Below are 16844 nucleotides of genomic sequence, written 5' to 3'. Positions count from 1 at the left end.
ACTTTGAGTCAAATTCCATGAGGATCCGGACAACAAAGCATGTGCGTCATCCTTAACGTTAGGGACCCACAAACTGTACTAGAACTTGTGGTGGGCCAGGCCACCGGCCCAACCAGAGAGGGAGCCTCGGCTGGACCACTCCGCACCCGGCCCACCGTTTAAAAAGGAACGACACCTCACGCCTCCTCCTCCATTCCTTCTCCTCTTCTTCTTCTCCGGCCCAGGTCCCCACTCCAACGGCGCCTCCTCCTCCTCCCCCTCCTCCGCTTCCGCTTCTAGGGTTTAGGGTTTTTGCCGGCCACCATGCGCCACCTCGCCCGCCTCCTCAACCACCGCCTCCTCCTCCCCTCCTCCTCCGCCTCCGCCGCCGCGGCCTTCTCCACGTCGAGCCGCACCTACGCCCGCCGCACCACCAAGCCGAAGCCGGCGCCGCCCGCCGCCGGGGAGGCCGCGGGGGAAGGGGAAGGGGAAGGGGAGGGGACGGGGCCGGGATGGCAGAGGGAGAAGCTCAAAGGCGAGCTCCCCCGGCCGTCCACCATCGCGTTCCAGCCGCGCGTCGCCAACGCCGTGCAACTCATCGGCACTGTCGGGGTGCCCGTGCAGCTGCAGCGGATGCCCGACGGCCGGTTCTCCGCCGTGTCGGTGCTCGTGCAGCAACGCCATGCTGATTACCCCAACTTCTGGTACGACCATTGCTTCCCTTCCCTACATCCATCTACAGCACTGTGTCTATGTGATCGGTCGGTACTTGGCCGTGTTTGGGACTGAGGGAGGGTGAAAATGTTCAACATGTACTGCCTAGGCTTGTTTGCTGCATGATTTTGTTTCATTTGTTCCGCATACGAAGTACACTTTATGTAGAATCTATAGTGAAATATGTAGAATTGGGAATTTTTTCCCGGACTGTTTGGTTTGTGTTTTGGTACCGTCAGACAGTTTTGGTTTGGTTTGGTCTGCAAAGGTGCCGACATGAAATCTGGTTGGATCAGAAAATCTCGATAGCTTCTTTTGTTTTTGCTGGTAAGAAATGCCTTGATAGTGCATTTTTCGGATGGAAGATTGAAGGCATGGGAAGTATTAACAATTTCCTGGAAGACATTGTTGGGCTAAATGTTTGGCAATGGAACACTGCCAACCTTTGGTGCTAATATATCAAATCCGAAAATCTGCACAAATTTATCACCAGTGAGGGCTTAGCTTTATTACACAGGTTCAGAAAGTTCCAGCAATAAGTGCACAGTAGGCTTTACCTTGTTACCACTGTAGTTTTTTTACTACACATGTTCAATTCCGTGGAAGGAAAGAAAATCGTTTGCAAGTTTTGTGTTCACATTTATTGGATACTTCTCTGCCTTACATCTCCATTTTCAGGATTCCCATAATATTCCAAGATGACTTGGCACAAGTTGCTGCATCTCACTTGCAAGAGAAGGACCTTATACATGTATCTGGACAATTAACGGGAGATATCCCTCCAACCAAACTTATGGATGGTCAAGCAGATATTCAGGTATGTAGCTACTGGGCATACTGTTATGATTCAGTGTAAAGTTCTTTGTTGAATAATATTAGTGCCAGGAATATAATGCGATATTATTTCCTATAACACATGGTAGCAACTACCTAATTCTCTCCTGTACTTGGCCATATTGAAACCTTTCCAGTTCATTTAATATTAGAAATAACATGTACATCAGATCAGACGATCTATTATGTTTTACTATTAAAAATTGCTACTCTCTTTAATTCTCGTGCCTTTGAGGTTTACCTTTAACCAGCTACTACTATGCTTTTGCATCATGTTAGGAAAATACAAAAGAAATGTATTATAAGTTTATTGAATAGACCAGTATCTTTAAAAAAAGGGTCTACAAGGCCGCGTACAAGGCCACGTACAAGGAATAGGTGGCCGACCTTGTACCGCTTTAAGCTGGATAAGTGCTACATGGTGGGGTGACCGCATGAAACCACACATAGATTTTAAAACAAATAGACAATCTTACGTGAGATGCCCTGCTGACAAAATTGAGTGGCTCTGTGGGCTATATTTCTTTATGACTCTTCAAAATGTTCCTTTTGTTAATGTTGTTAAAAAAATTCTATTTAATACTTAAATGAAGTTTTTCTTCACACAAAAGAATAAGTCATGCAGCTTTTTTGGTCAATATTGGATGGCTTATTTTTTAAGTGAACAGTCCTTATTTCCCTGATTCTTTCTCTTGGATGATATAATTATGTTCCTTTTGTGTCTTGTATGATTGGGTGAAAATAATTGTTAACTGATTAATATATCCCAGGTTTTAGCCCAAACGCTATCATTTGTTGGTAGTAAAACAGTTGAAACTGATAGCATGGTGGATGAAGAGGAAGGATTTCTGAAGGTTGTTGAGGTCGAAAAGAAAGTTGAAACAAAAAATATCATCCCTAAATATCCACCAAGCACAGTTTCAGGTGCTGGATTTATCATTTCCAACTAAATCCACCCCTCCTGCTTCATTATGTCATAAGTTTATCTTAATCACACTGTACTGTTGATAAAATCATAATAGTGTTACGTTATTATTCACTATATTATTGTTAGTTTATTTCCTTGTTTGTTAGGGACAATGGGCATGCCTAACAAGTAATTTTTTTAAGCCTTGCACCTTATTGACCTGTCTACCACTTTCACAATATTGTGAGTCTCTAGTCAATGAGTTTATGCATCTTAGAGTATTTGCCGCATCTCATCTATATTTGATCCTTCATTTGGCTATTTGGATGACCATCCAAAAAGATTCCACATCCACATCCCCTTGCACTTCAAGAGATCATCCATACTACATCATCCATATTTATTTTAGTAATATCTTCCAACTAACCAAACCAACTACCCAAACTGCCAACAACAAAGAATCTTGTTCTTTATCTTCAAAACGCACAAAATTCTCCCAATTTTATTGACGTTCGACAGAAAAGAGCCAAAATCCCCAACTAGTTTAACGATATGGCTGAGGAAACCACAACCAGGCTACTGCAGCGGCCAAGAACGAAGAGAAAGAAAGGAAGAGGGCCTGCAGTGGCGGCGGCATGGGCGCGGGGCCTGCAGCGGTGGCAGCGGCGACGACGCTCCCCTGGATGTAATAAGGGGAAGACGATCCGGGCTGTAGCGGGGTAACTGTTTGGCATGAGGAGAGAGAAACACCAAATATGGGTGTTTCTCTCTCCAATTTGGAGTATCATCTATTTTTAGATGATGGGATGGAGTACCCGCAAGAACCTTTTTCTTTCTCCCCATATTATCTATTTTCAGGATGGAGGATACGATAGATGATCTACTAGGTTTGCTCTTACCCTAACCAAATTTGTTGAGTGGATTGCATAATAGGTCATCCTCTTTTACCATTTTTTTACCGAAAACAGTAGGGGATTATCATTTTTTACCATTGTTGCAGCTTGGACCAGGGATGAGCCACTCTTTTCACATTGGACAGATATATTTACATAATGTTCCACTTGGGATTAGTTCTTCCTCCAGCTTCTTTCTTTTGTCACCCACACCTTTGCAGAGGCGATGAGCTGGCCCTCATGCTCACATTGCTAGTTTGTCGCCATGCTAATCAGCAAGAAAGGTGAAGATAGGGCCAATAACCTTGTTCAGTGTCTCAGGGTTGACTTCTAGTGGGCGGGGAGACTGCGAAGATCAAGATTAAGCTTGTGGGCAGGGAACACGGCCAGTAACCTGATTGTGAGGAGGTTGTGCTCAGGTTGCTTCATTCACTGCAGGTCATGTCCATGATCTTCAGGACCCTGTGGCCACCAAGATAACCATCAGTAACCTGAAGAGGCATGCGTAGGGCATAGCAGGAGTTGCACAAACTTCCCACCACGCTCAAGAAGGGCTTCAAAACTCTTGCTGATGCTCATCAGAGGCATCATTGTTGAATAAAATAGAATGGAGTACAGCAGAAAAAGTTGCGCTCCTGGTCCAGGACAAGGCAAAGCCGGCCATTTTGCTTGTGGACCAGGACAAGGTAGAGCATCAGAGGTTGAGACTGTCAATAAGCAGATGGAGATTGTTTAGGTCTATGCTGACACTTGAATTAACTCAAACTGAAGGAACCTCTTTAGATAAACTTTGCAAATATTTGCTGTGCTCAAGGTTTTTAGCAGTACTCACCAGCACTGATTCACACAGAGTTTAAACTAGTGTTGCAAACAATGAAAGACTTTACAACCCACACCAACAACGTATGAACCCCAGTATATTCAGATATCATATTGATTGCAATTTTATTGTACACAGGGACATATAGTAAAGTTTTATTGCATTCATTTTTTTCAGTCATGCTTTCCATTGTGAATGAAACAGTTGTGATTTTTATGACTATATTCCACAGGCTATAGAAACAAGGGGGATAAGCTAAACAAACTCTGGAATGATGTTTTGGCTAATCCTCAAGACTGGACTGATAACCGAGCTGGGAAGAAAAATGGATCTGTGAGCATGTTACTCATATAAGTTTGCTATTGGTGAAAGTATGGCCAGTCAACTACTACAAATCTCATCACTTCTCTTTGAACCGCAGAAGCATGCGAAGTACCCTGACTTCAAAAACATTGTATCAAAAGAGGGACTTTGGCTTGACAGTGCACCAAAAGCAGTGCTGGAAAAGTTGGATGGTTTAGTCTTCAGTGGTGGTTTCAGCACAGGAATAAATTATAGGCCTTTTGGTGGTGGCAAGGGCAATGGTAATCCAGCATTGACTTTCCCTTCATCTATTTTTATTTCTGGATAGTAATATAAATAGCCGGTGCAGGTACAAATTGGGGAAAGAAGACTCAAGATGCTTCTTCAATGTCAAAAGAAAAACTCCAAGGTCTGTATAAGTCTTTTTTCCCCACTGGGAGTCCATTTCTGGTCATAATCCTTTGCATCTGTACCCACTTTCATAATCTGTTCTCATAGATAAACTGCTTAGTGTCATCTGTTTATATTGCTATTTTGCTTGAGTTCTCGCTGTGTCTCTTAAGGCATTAACCATTAGTTTTCTGCAAGCTATCCTGTTTGAGTGGCTACAATATGCATGGAGATAAATAGCTGTATATTTGGTTATCTGCACTACTGCATAATGCTGGACAATATCATTTCTGCCTGCTTTAATTACCCAGCAAGACAGACTATTAATGTTGGCTATGATTTTTCTTGTTGAAACCAACATTTCCCCCTATAGCAGAAGTTGATTATTTGCAACATGCAACCTACATTTTGCTGATGATGTATTGTTTTGTTTCCAGGGGAGTTGTGGCAAGATCTGGTGGACAATCCTGGCAAATGGTGGGACAACCGATCAGACAAGGTGAGTCTCAAGAATATTGTTTTACGTATTATTCCCAAATTGGTGCTAAACATTGCAGATATCTGGTTTGACATGCAGCCTTCACAAAAATATCCTGACTTCAAGCACAAGGAAAACGGTACGCCTCTGTGGATTGGATCACAGACACCTAAATGGGCTATAGAGGCGCTGCCACCTGCAAAACCAACAAAGATCCCTTTTAAGGGAGATAGGAAGCAAGAGACCCTCCTCTCATGATTTGTACGAGATTGCATGTGGTAAGCCCTTCCCTATGCAATATACTGTACCTCAGCTTTGTTCTATTCAGTAAAAATATAATAATTGCCTTGAAGAGCTGGTTCCTTTTTCTTTAAGACGGGTAGCAATGGCTGCTACCTGCTGATTCAGCTAGGTATTAGCGAACGTTTTTTTTTTCCTTTTGGCTTGACGACCACGTATTCCTGGAAGCCTCGTGGGACAGGTTTCGTTAATTATGTTAGGATGTAAATACTAGTCATTCCAATTGATGCCAATAGATATCGTCATATTCTTGACTTCAGTTCACCCCACTTAGAACCAAAGTCATTGAGCCCCAGAATTTGGTCAACTGTATGGTTTGGCCATTTCGAGGGGGACTTAGCTAAAACACCTTTGCCATGGGCTGGAAAGTATGTTTCATATGCAAGACAATTATGGGCCTATCGTGAAATACAATGGCTTGTCATGGTGGGTCTACCTGTTACTCTCAGCCCATGTACATAGCCTTGAACAACCAACCTTATTAGCGCCTTTAGGAGTGTTATGTTTGTTCTGACTTGTAGTCATCGTCGGTCTTGCATACTGTTTATGTGCAGTTAAGTCTTTTATCTTTCAGTTTGCACTGCACTTAACGCTGTTTTCCACTGAGAAAAATGAGCACTGATTCGCTAAGGTACAGTTTTTGTTTTGCCTCGTTTAAGATTGGTGGGATACCAATCATGATAACTGTCTTGTCACGTTGCGTCGGTGCTCAGAATCAAGAATGATCTTATCATTAGAAACGGACGGCATGGACACTTCTGATGTTCATCCCAGCACTTATTGCAATGAAGATCTATGCTGCTACTACATCTTAGATGCTGGTAATGATGGTCTCTGTTACTGTACCACAAATCAGACAACCATGTCCTGTGCTCTACTTGTAGTAGTAGTATCATTGGTCACCTCAGTAGCTAACCATATCCAAGTCATTGAGACGTCGCTGGAGTTCTTAACATTCGCTTTGAGAGCGAAACTCCGGTTGATAGATCAAAATGTCGTTGTTGGAAGACCCGCCAAGCAAGGCTATACATGGCCCCGTCTGAGATGTCAACTTCCAAAGACACAAGAGTAGCTGTCAAGTGCAACCATCACCAATTGGTGTGCGAACATCTTATCCTTGGAGATGACCCAATATTCTGAGGACAATCACACCAAGAAGAAGAGAGGAGAGGAGAAGAGCCCTTGGCCCCAAAGGAGAAGTAGATGCTACCCTCTCCTAGTTGAGAGTATCTTGAAAAGACAAGACCCAAAATGCAGCCCTCTCCGTTGCTTTCCAAGGCCCTTTCGGAGGCTACGGGCCCCCACCCATCCACTCACACAACACAACACAACAAGCTTGTGTCTCCTTAGTGCAGCCGTTGACCCAAATCCCCTTCTTCTTCCTCCCCTCCCTTCCCATCATTGGATTCATTGCTCATTAAACCTCTCATCCATCCAAACCTCACCTCCAAAATGCTTGTGTCTTCGCCGGCACACCTCCACTTTTCATCCCTTAAATGGCCTCCCTCTTTCTCTCTCTCGCTCATGGTGTGTGTGTGTGATTGGCCTTGCTTTCTTCCTCCTTTTTGGAGGATTCCAGGTCTAATCCATATCTTCACAGATAGGTGCACAATGCCTTCTTTTTGGGGGGAATGCAGCATTGGTGCTTCAACTTTAGTGTGAGTTTGCAAATCAAAACCTTCACTTTGAAGTGTCACTAGATGGGTACCATACTTCCTTGATGCTATGATTTCGATATCTTGGTGATATTTTGGTGTGATTAGGTTTCTAACGGCGCAGATTCAGTATAATCTTATAAAGATAAAGGAAGTCCAAGAAATTGTCCTACTAAAAGCCAAGGGAAGACTTATCATAGGATTATATAACATTGACGTTGATTAGTCAAGTCATATATCCCACAATATCAACCTTCAAAATTGATTTTTTTCTAACAGATACAACGATATACTAGGAGGTTCTGACCTGTCCAGGAAAAGAGAATGGCTGGAAAGGTGAAGATTGAGGAGCTAATGAGAGGATCCACTCATGAATTTTGGAAATTTGATAATCTCTTATGCATGTCTTTTCTCCCTATCCCATCCATACATACATCTATATGCCTATTGGGAGGCTTGTTTGGACCTAAATCATCGTTGGATGCACTACTGAGGAAGGGGATATCTAGGGTCATTAGGCGGGTCGATAAAGCCATCATCTTGGTTACAATTTTCACAAGAAAGGGGGGAAAGGATGTGATGTTGGTGTGATGTGACATGTTGGGCTCACTTTGTGTTTTTGCCTATCTGGGCTTCCCATTTGTACTGCCTGCTACCAGGGAAAGTGCCAAACCGTTGAATCGTCTTCTGGGTGCAGCTAGCTAGGTGACTTAAGCAGGGTTTATTTACTTCATCGATGATAACCGCTTGGTCATCATGGTTATCAACTTCATTGACAGGTACTCCATCCAAAAATAATTATCATATAAGAGAAAAAATAAATTGATTATCATATAAGAAAAGATAGCATATTATGCATTAATTATAATATGAACAATCCTCCGGTTCACATGCACATTAAATGCTTATATGCATTCATCTAATCAGTTTTGATGTGATTTGCAGATTTTGATTTTGCATGAATACATGTAGCTTAGTATTTGTGACTCCGGCTTTTCAATGTTGATTAAATAGATTCTTGTTCTTTATACATAAATCTTATATGGTGATCAATTTGGGAGGGAGGGAGTAACACATTGGTGAAAATCGATAGCTTTCGATAAACTTCGAGAGAATGTGATGGATTCTTGTGATAACAGAAGTGGTGCATTGACAGGGAACACACATCGGTGAAAATCGATGGTTTTCGATGAAATTAGATAGAATATATAAGGGATTCTGGTGATAGCCGTGAGCTGTTATCGACCATTAGCTGCGACTGATTACAAATCAATGGTAGATCGAAAATAACTTTAGTAGCTTGCATGTCAGTTACCACTTAATTCGTCCATTAGCTTATATATTAGTACTTCTCACTGCTCCTAGCAAGTCGTGTAAACAGGTGAAATATCGTTGTAAAAGGAGAAATCTCTGAGGTAGATCGAGCTATGATATGCTTCTTTTTGTAGATTAAGACATGTTTTCTCGATGGCAGCTAGAGACGATAAATGACCCATCAGTCCATCACTCAACTGCATGCCAGCTGCGGCTTCAATTTTTGTCCCCAATTAATTAAGCCTAACGTACAGTATCAAATCACCATTACTTCTGTTGGATTTTTGCACATGTCACCATCATGTATGCCGGTTCTCCAGCTAGCTGATCCTGACTGGCAAATTAAGCTCAGATTAATTGCTCTTCCCACTCTTAATTAGCGACGAAAATTTCAATTCGCATATGAGCGACACAGGTCTATATCGTAGAAAAGGACCTGACCAACTTGTGTCACCTATCCATAGATCTCAATTTGATCAGTCCAGATATCCCAGCATCACGAATGTGCAACGCAAGCCATCGAATTCACGATTTCATACTTTTGACGTAACATCCGAACCAACATATCTGCCTGCAGTGCAGCTCATGGCTCTTTTATTTCCTGCCTCACTTTAATTCCCTGCCTCCCTCAAGTGGAACGACCCTAGATATATTTGTTTTTCTATTGTACAGTGAGTTATAGTATTGGCAATGCTTCACTTTCGACAATGAAATATTACCATGTATTTATGAAAGGGCATGTAGCAGAGTGGTTGTAGGGACCTGAGTAGTACTCTAAGATCATGAGCTTAAATCTTAACATATACATATCTGGTTGGATGCGGCGACTAGGTTAAAAAAACCTTTTCTAAGGATAAATATGATGCTAGGTCCACCATTGAGTGCCTGAGTGGAGATGTGATGGCCTCTTAGAGCAAGTTTAATAGTATAGCTAACTACTAGCTCCAATTTATTTATAGTCAATCTAATAGCTAATTTATACAATAATTACTCATAAAACATCAATATATGGTCCCACATGATATACACATATTTTGTCTTGGAATCCGTGTGCAGCTAGCTGGCTATAAATTAGTAGCTCACCTCTCTTGTCTCTTTAAAATATGCTTAGCTAGCTTATAGCCTGCTATTGTACCTGCTCTTATGCCACGATGAGGGTATATCTCAATAAATGACACGAGGCCTTCGTAGTCAATAAGAAGCAGGAGGGATCGGGCAATGCTGAATGGTGAGGAACACCTAATTACAAAGTTAAAAAAAGGGAAGTTCTTTTTTCCCATTGAGTTATTATGTTTTCACTGGGCAACTCTAGATACTAAAATTTTACACTAAATTTAGTGCAGGTAGCCTCTAATGCTTTCTCAAGGAACGTGAAATTTCTCAAAAAAAAAAGGTCGGATCGCAGTGCAATGTGCACCAATATAGCTTAACCTGAAGTTTTGCTATGACATTGATTGAAATCTTGCTAAAACTTTATCCACTCCTTGGTACTCTTCCATACACTAGTATAATTTTTTTTAATGATGTTTAGTAAAGATTAATCAAGTGAAGGGTGTTGGTTTGTATTTTAAGATAGGAATTCAAATAAGAGGTGAGTGACGGGACAAGCAATAGTATATAAATCAGGGTTTACGAAACCGTTATTGGAGCAGATACCATTGTTCGCCTATAACCGCTTAAATCACAACAAATTCGTCTTCAAAAAAATTGAATTCAAACTCTGCAGTTTCCTAACAAAACCACGCAGTTTTAGACGATTATCGCATCATTTAGGCTTAAAACCGTGACATGTTTGGTCCAAGAAAAACATAAATAAAAATTCCTTAAAGTTAAAAAATATAGAAAAATAGGAAATTAATACTATGATATATTTGGTATATTTGGTATTGGTGCGATCTATTAGTTGGTGAATAGAAAAAAATTGACATGAGCTTTGCTAATTGACATTCAAATAATTATAAATGTAATTTCCAATTGAGCAATGAATATACATACACAGTGAAATATAAAATTCATGCATGTAGCATTATAAATTGCTTTGATGCATTGGCTATAACACGTACCTTTCTCACAAGAGGTTTTGAGTCCAATTGCAATCAACAAAGGTTTTTATTTCGTTTTTATACCAAATGGTTTTTATAATCAATATGATTTTCTGAATTTCGGTTTGAATGAACGGTGTCATCCCAGCACCCTTATTCAATTTTACCTTATTTAATCAGTTTTGCCTTAGATTTTGATCGTAAAACCATTATTTTCACAAAACTTCATCACCAAACTACTCTACACTCCATATCTATTAAAAAGAATTTTTATGTTTTCCCCACATTTCTTTTCAAAACTTTTGAATTTGATCGAACTTTATTAGAATCAAACTGCAGGTAACCACTACCGTGTCGTAGCAGTTTGACCGGTTACCATGCTAACGGTGGCGGGTTAGCAATGGTTTCGTGAACCTTGACAGAAATTTTTATATTTATGAAAAAAAACTTAAAATTTTAATATTTAGCGATATAGGCATTATTTTTTGCCCATATATGACCTAGCAACGGCAAATGGATCTTTTGGAGGCAAGAAAATCAGATGATATTGTGTGGTTATTTCTCCATGGGCACAACTTCTTGCCCTGGCCGGTGTTCACCACGAAATGCCAAAGAGAACCCGAGCTTAAAATGGTCCACACGTGCAACAACAGGATGAAGAAAAAAAAAAGAACAAGAGAGAGAGAAACGGTATGCAGCTAAAAGTGCACAAGTAAAGTGCCGGACCACCGACACAGCGAACACACGTTTATCCCGAAAAGGAAACGGAGGAACAGGAGCTAACAGGAATGTGATTCCATCAATGATTAGCAAAAGATAAGCTCCCGAACAGTGATGGTTTATAGGATTAACAATCAGCTTAAGCTGTTCTATCTGGAGAATGAAAAGATGAGGCTAATCTAATCTAAGGAAGCTGTTACTATCTCTGTCTCCCTCCAGCAACCACTGCACGCAGCTGACAGTTACATGGCGCCAAAGCAATCATTTGCTGAGCTCACTGTATGTGCACAGAAATCTTTCAGCTAGGATTCTCTGCACCTGCCGATGGCTAATCTGGATTGCTCTTGGTCTGATTTTCACCGGTGATATATGCATTACATAAAACATATATACATACAGGTGAAAAAAAGATATGTTATTGTTTCTAAAAAAAATGCCCCTCCTCCTCCTAGAATATAGCAACTCCTGGTTATGTATCATGACAAGTACTCCCTCTTAGTTTTTTCTTGACGCCATTGAATTTTTATTTACGTTTGATTCTTCGTCTGATTTAAAAAATTTGTCTAAATATACAAAAGTATAAACCATACTTAAAATTACTTTAGTAAACCAAATCATAATAAAATAGTCAATAATTATATAAATTTTTTGAATAAGACGAAGAGTCAAACGTAGATTAAAAAGTCTAATGACGTCGAAAAAAAATCAGAGGGAGTATTTGTTTAAATTTATGGCAGAAGTGTTTATATATATCAATTGGTCGGTAAGAAGGGACTAATATATATGGTGGTAAGTTATATAATTTCGCAGTACATGTCTAAGCAGGTCATACTTAGAAGCAGTTGTACTAGCACAAAGTTATGGCATGGCAGGAAATGTTTGGCAAATCTATCGAACTAAACACGTTGTTAAATCAGTCACCCTCGTCCCACCTGCTTAATGTGACTTTTCCCCTCTATATATTTATTGAGAAAATCTAAAAAATGTCATTGACAAACATTGTCTAAGTCTAAGAAATATCATTGACGAATACGGTTTCTAAGAAATACCATCGTACCAATGAATTTATCTAAGAAATACCATTGTCGTTAGTTTTTCATCCATTTCTTGTCGCTAAATACACTATTCATACTATAGCATTTAACGGAAAAAGTTGACAGAATCCTAACGACGATGATATTTCTTAGGTAAATTCGTTTGTATGATAGTATTTTGTAGAACTCATCCTCGTCGATGGTATTTCTTAGAGTTAAGTGTTTGGCAATGACATTCGTTAGATTTTCTCATTTTTGGAATATTACACAACAACTCAACAAATGCAATTGCTTGAATGGAAAGTGAAGGGCACAAAGTTTTATTGCTCTACCTACTCCGTATGTCCCAAAGTAGTTTAATTTTTAATTTTTGGATACAATATTTGACTTTTTGGTTTATTTGATATTAATGATTAATTTTTATTAGATAATAAATTATGAATAGTTATTTACGCGTTACTATTTTTTAGAGTTTTTTCACAAAATTTTCAAATAACATGAATGACCAAATGCTGAACACAAACCAAAAAATAAAGTCTTTTTAGACGGATATAGTACTATTTTATGATTTTATCTCCTACAAAAAAATTCCAAACTGACACAAATTTTACGTCTGACTATTTAGTCACTTTAGTTCTCAATTTTTAAATTTTGAAGTGATTACATTCTCTTTTTAAGCATCCGATTGGCTTTGAAATTATTAACATATTTAAAATCATGTAAATCAGCTTAGGAATATTTATTTTATGATAAAAAAATAAATACTAGAAATATTTATATGTAGGAACGGAGTGACGATAAGATTTGTCATAAATGCAACTATTCTTTGAGTTGTAGCTGGCATACCCATAGACGAAGATGCACCTATATATGCACGTGTGGGTGTGTGGTGACCTCATCAATCTTACGGGGTGTTTTTCGATTCCTATTGCTTTTTTATAAGCCCCTATTACATCGAATATTTAGACATGGATTAGAAGTATTAAATATAGACTATTAATAAAACTTAACCCATACTCTGAACTATTTTGTGAGATGAATCTATTGTGCCTAATTAGTCCATGATTAATGAATATGATACTACAATAAACATTTGCTAATCATAGATTAATTAGGCTTAAAAAATTATCTAATGAAATAGCATTTATTTATGCAATTAGTTTTGTTATCAGTCTATATGTGATACTTTAATTAACGTCCAACCGTTCGATGTGACAAGGGAAAAAAAGTTCTGGGTCCAACCGTTCGATGTGACAAGGGAAAAAAAGTTCTGGATCCAAATAGCCCGTAGGACACAAGTACTCCGGTTTACAAAGTCGCTTGTACGAGTACACTATGCATGTGTACGTTCGTAGTGTGTGCTTGATGTAAATGTTTGTGTTTCTACCTTGCTTTAAAAAAAAGTTATCCATGGATCCTATTTGGCTGATCCCCATGTATCTATACTACTATAAACATAAGTGGTGGTGATGGTGAATCTGCCACCTACCCCACCACCAACTCCCTCTCATTTTCTATACTACTGTAAAGATGAGCAGTGGGGTGGTGGGTGGTGGTGAATCTGACACCTATCCCACCACCAACTCCCTCTCATTTTTAAAAGAAAAAATAATTAAGACCTATATATCAAACTATTTTTATTAACTCTACTTATTAACATGCTAATGATATTTTTTTAATAAAGTTCCGTTGCAATGCATGGACGATATGCTAGTATATCTATACTATTATAAAGATGAGTAGTGGTGGTGAATCTGTTACCTACCCCACCACCAACTCCCTCCCATTTTTAAAAGAAAAAATAATTAAGACCTATATATCAAACTATGTTTATTAACTTTACTTATTAACATGCTAATGATATTTTTTAATAAAGTCCCGTTGCAACGCATGGGCGATATGCTAATATATCTATACTACTATAAAGATGAGTAGTGGTGGTGGTGGGTGGTGAATCTGCCACCTACTCCACCACCAACTCCCTCCTATTTTTTTTAAAAATAATTAAGACCTATATACCAAACTATTTTTATTAACTCTACGTATTAATATGCTAATGATATTTTTTAATAAAGTTCCGTTGCAACGCATGGGCGATATGCTAGTATATATATAATCGATATCCAACTCTCAAGGAGCATACATGGCCCCGATTGGGCACCCAATAAGTTAACTAAGCCTCTTTTGTTTTCCACGTGCACGCTTCCCGAACTGCTAAACGGTGTATTTTTTACAAAAATTTTCTGTAGGAAAGTTGTTTTAAAAATTATATTAATCTATTTTATATATTTTTAATAATTAATAATTCATTAATCATGTACTAACTATTACTACGTTTTCTATGCCAGGGCATAAGTTAACTTATTTGCCACAGTATTGTTCTCAAGATTGTTGTATGTGAACAGTGCACATCGTATAGTGTTTCTTTTGTCCCTGAGATCCTGAGCAGGGATTTAGTAAATGTTACTTATTCTGTATTTTAATAGATAACATCGTTGACTTTTTAGTACATATTTGATTAATTGTTTTTTAAGTACTTATGTAATAACTATTTATTTGTAATTTATTACTAAATATATTTTAGGTATAACTTATCCTAATGTTCCGACGTGGGCCAAAAGGTAAACGTTATTATGATACGGAGGAATTACTATTTCTCCATGATGAAAAGGCCAATCTAACTTGATACTAGTATACGTCGTCCAGCATAATACCACGGAGGGTCGGAGCATGCCACAGTATATGACAACAATGTTCCTCACAGGTTGGAAGGAGAAACTGTTAATCTGGCATCCTTTTTGCAAGAACTCTACCGTCACTGTATCAACCGGCTGATCACAAGCAATTCTGCTGTGTTGGGTGTTTATCCTGTTGGGGAGGGTAGGAGCAAATGCACAGCAAAGCCAAAAGGTTAGGAACAGAGAGAGTGAAGAGAGAGGGAGGAGACACCATGCAGCAATCGATGGGACCCAAATTGAACGTACGGATCACCTCTCGCTGACAAGCAAATAAATTCATTTCCACGTCACGGCGTGGAATGGCTTGGGATTGGCGCTGTTTGATGGGACTTGTCATCAGAACCCTACCTGCCCAAAGCAACAACAGAAACAAGGATTTTTTTAAAGGAGAAAAAGAATGAAAAGAGAAGCATTGCATGCATGCTTCAAAGGAAAATGTACTTTACGTAGGGGCTGTTTAGTTCCAAAAAATTTTTATTCAAAAACACCTTATCGAATTTTTGAATATCTAAATAGAGTATTAAATATAGACAAAATAAAAAACTAATTGCACAGTTATGTGATAAATCGTGAGACGAATCTTTTGAGCCTAATTCGTATACGATTAGCCATAAGTACTACAGTAACCAACATGCGCTAATGATGGATTAATTAGGCTCAAAAGATTTCTATGTAGAATCTAAAATTTATTTTGTAATGAGACTATATTTAATATTTCAAATGTGTGTTTAAAGTTTTGACGTGATGTTTTTGCAAATGCCGTAGTAGTTTACTACTACTACGACCACTCGTCTTTGCCTGTCAACCACAACCAATTTCGATGACCCATACACTGTAGCACGTTTCCAGGCCGCAAGCTCTGAATTTTTCAGGCATGTCTCCCTGCCTCTTCACAAGAATCAACAGTGCAAACAGACGAGCGAAATGTTACGGCACGCTGGCCGGCAGAACGCTGTCGAAATAGGACACGACATACATTCATTCATCCACTGGGATATATATACATATCACGGTCAGTGACATGTTTAAAAGCATATGACAAATTAAATGGCGCTGTTCTTTTGTCACTCGCTATATATCCATTATGGATTATCTGTGCGTAGTATCTTTTAAGTTTCTAATCAATGTGTTTCGTTCCACAAAATATATTTTCTATTTGATTTTTCTATAACAAATGCCTCGTTTATATATTTAAATAGCTACAAACCCTCTCTATTCCAAAATCATCTAGCGTGTATCAAGATGTAAGATGAATTAAAAAAGGAACGTATCAGGTAGAAACCAAGAAAGTTGTGCAAACTTACAAACTTTCAATTAAGATAGCAGGTTCTCCATCCGATGGCTAGGAACAGAGGTGGACTAATTTTGCACTTAAGCGCCCGCCATTAGCTATACTTATCTTTTTTTTGCAAATCACCCCCTAATCCCCAGCGTGCACGTTGCCTGTTTGCGAGCCGCGCCCCTTCGTTTATCCCGTCCCGTCTGCGAGTCGCTGCCACCTCCGTCCGAGAGTCTTCCGTGAGTGGCTGCCGCCGTCATACGCGAGTCGCTGCCGACCTAGCCCTCAAGTCATAGCCACACGTCAGCAAGTCAGCATGTAGTCCTCGCCTGCGATGCTATGGACTCCGGCACAAGCAAAATAGACAGAGGGGCTGGCGGGCGGTTTTTTGTAAAATTAGCACAGCTCTGTCCCTAGCCATCGGATAGAGATCGTGTAGTGTTG

General features: G+C 39.3%; 1 protein-coding gene across 2 annotated transcripts; it reads left to right on the top strand.

Annotated features, from left to right (window-relative positions):
- The first annotated feature begins 255 nt into the window (after window positions 1-255).
- LOC102707833 (protein OSB2, chloroplastic-like) lies at window positions 256-8169 on the top strand. 2 transcript variants are annotated; one of them, XM_040520166.1, is made up of 9 exons: window positions 256-683; window positions 1372-1510; window positions 2298-2451; window positions 4380-4480; window positions 4569-4731; window positions 4800-4859; window positions 5278-5339; window positions 5418-5596; window positions 7553-8169. In XM_040520166.1, exons 1-8 carry the CDS (start codon window positions 304-306, stop codon window positions 5574-5576), a joined length of 1218 nt encoding a protein of 405 aa, XP_040376100.1. In that variant the 5' UTR covers window positions 256-303; the 3' UTR covers window positions 5577-5596; window positions 7553-8169. The 2 variants fall into 2 exon arrangements, with proteins under 2 accessions (XP_040376100.1, XP_015692139.2); XM_015836653.2 differs by lacking the exon at window positions 7553-8169 and having other exon boundaries at window positions 257-683; window positions 5418-6163.
- The last annotated feature ends 8675 nt before the right edge of the window (window positions 8170-16844 follow it).

Source organism: Oryza brachyantha, chromosome 1, assembly GCF_000231095.2.
Source record: "Oryza brachyantha chromosome 1, ObraRS2, whole genome shotgun sequence".
Classification (NCBI taxonomy): Eukaryota; Viridiplantae; Streptophyta; class Magnoliopsida; order Poales; family Poaceae; genus Oryza; species Oryza brachyantha.
The sequence above is the reverse complement of the archived record's forward strand: the minus strand, read 5'-3'. Positions and strand labels throughout refer to the sequence as shown.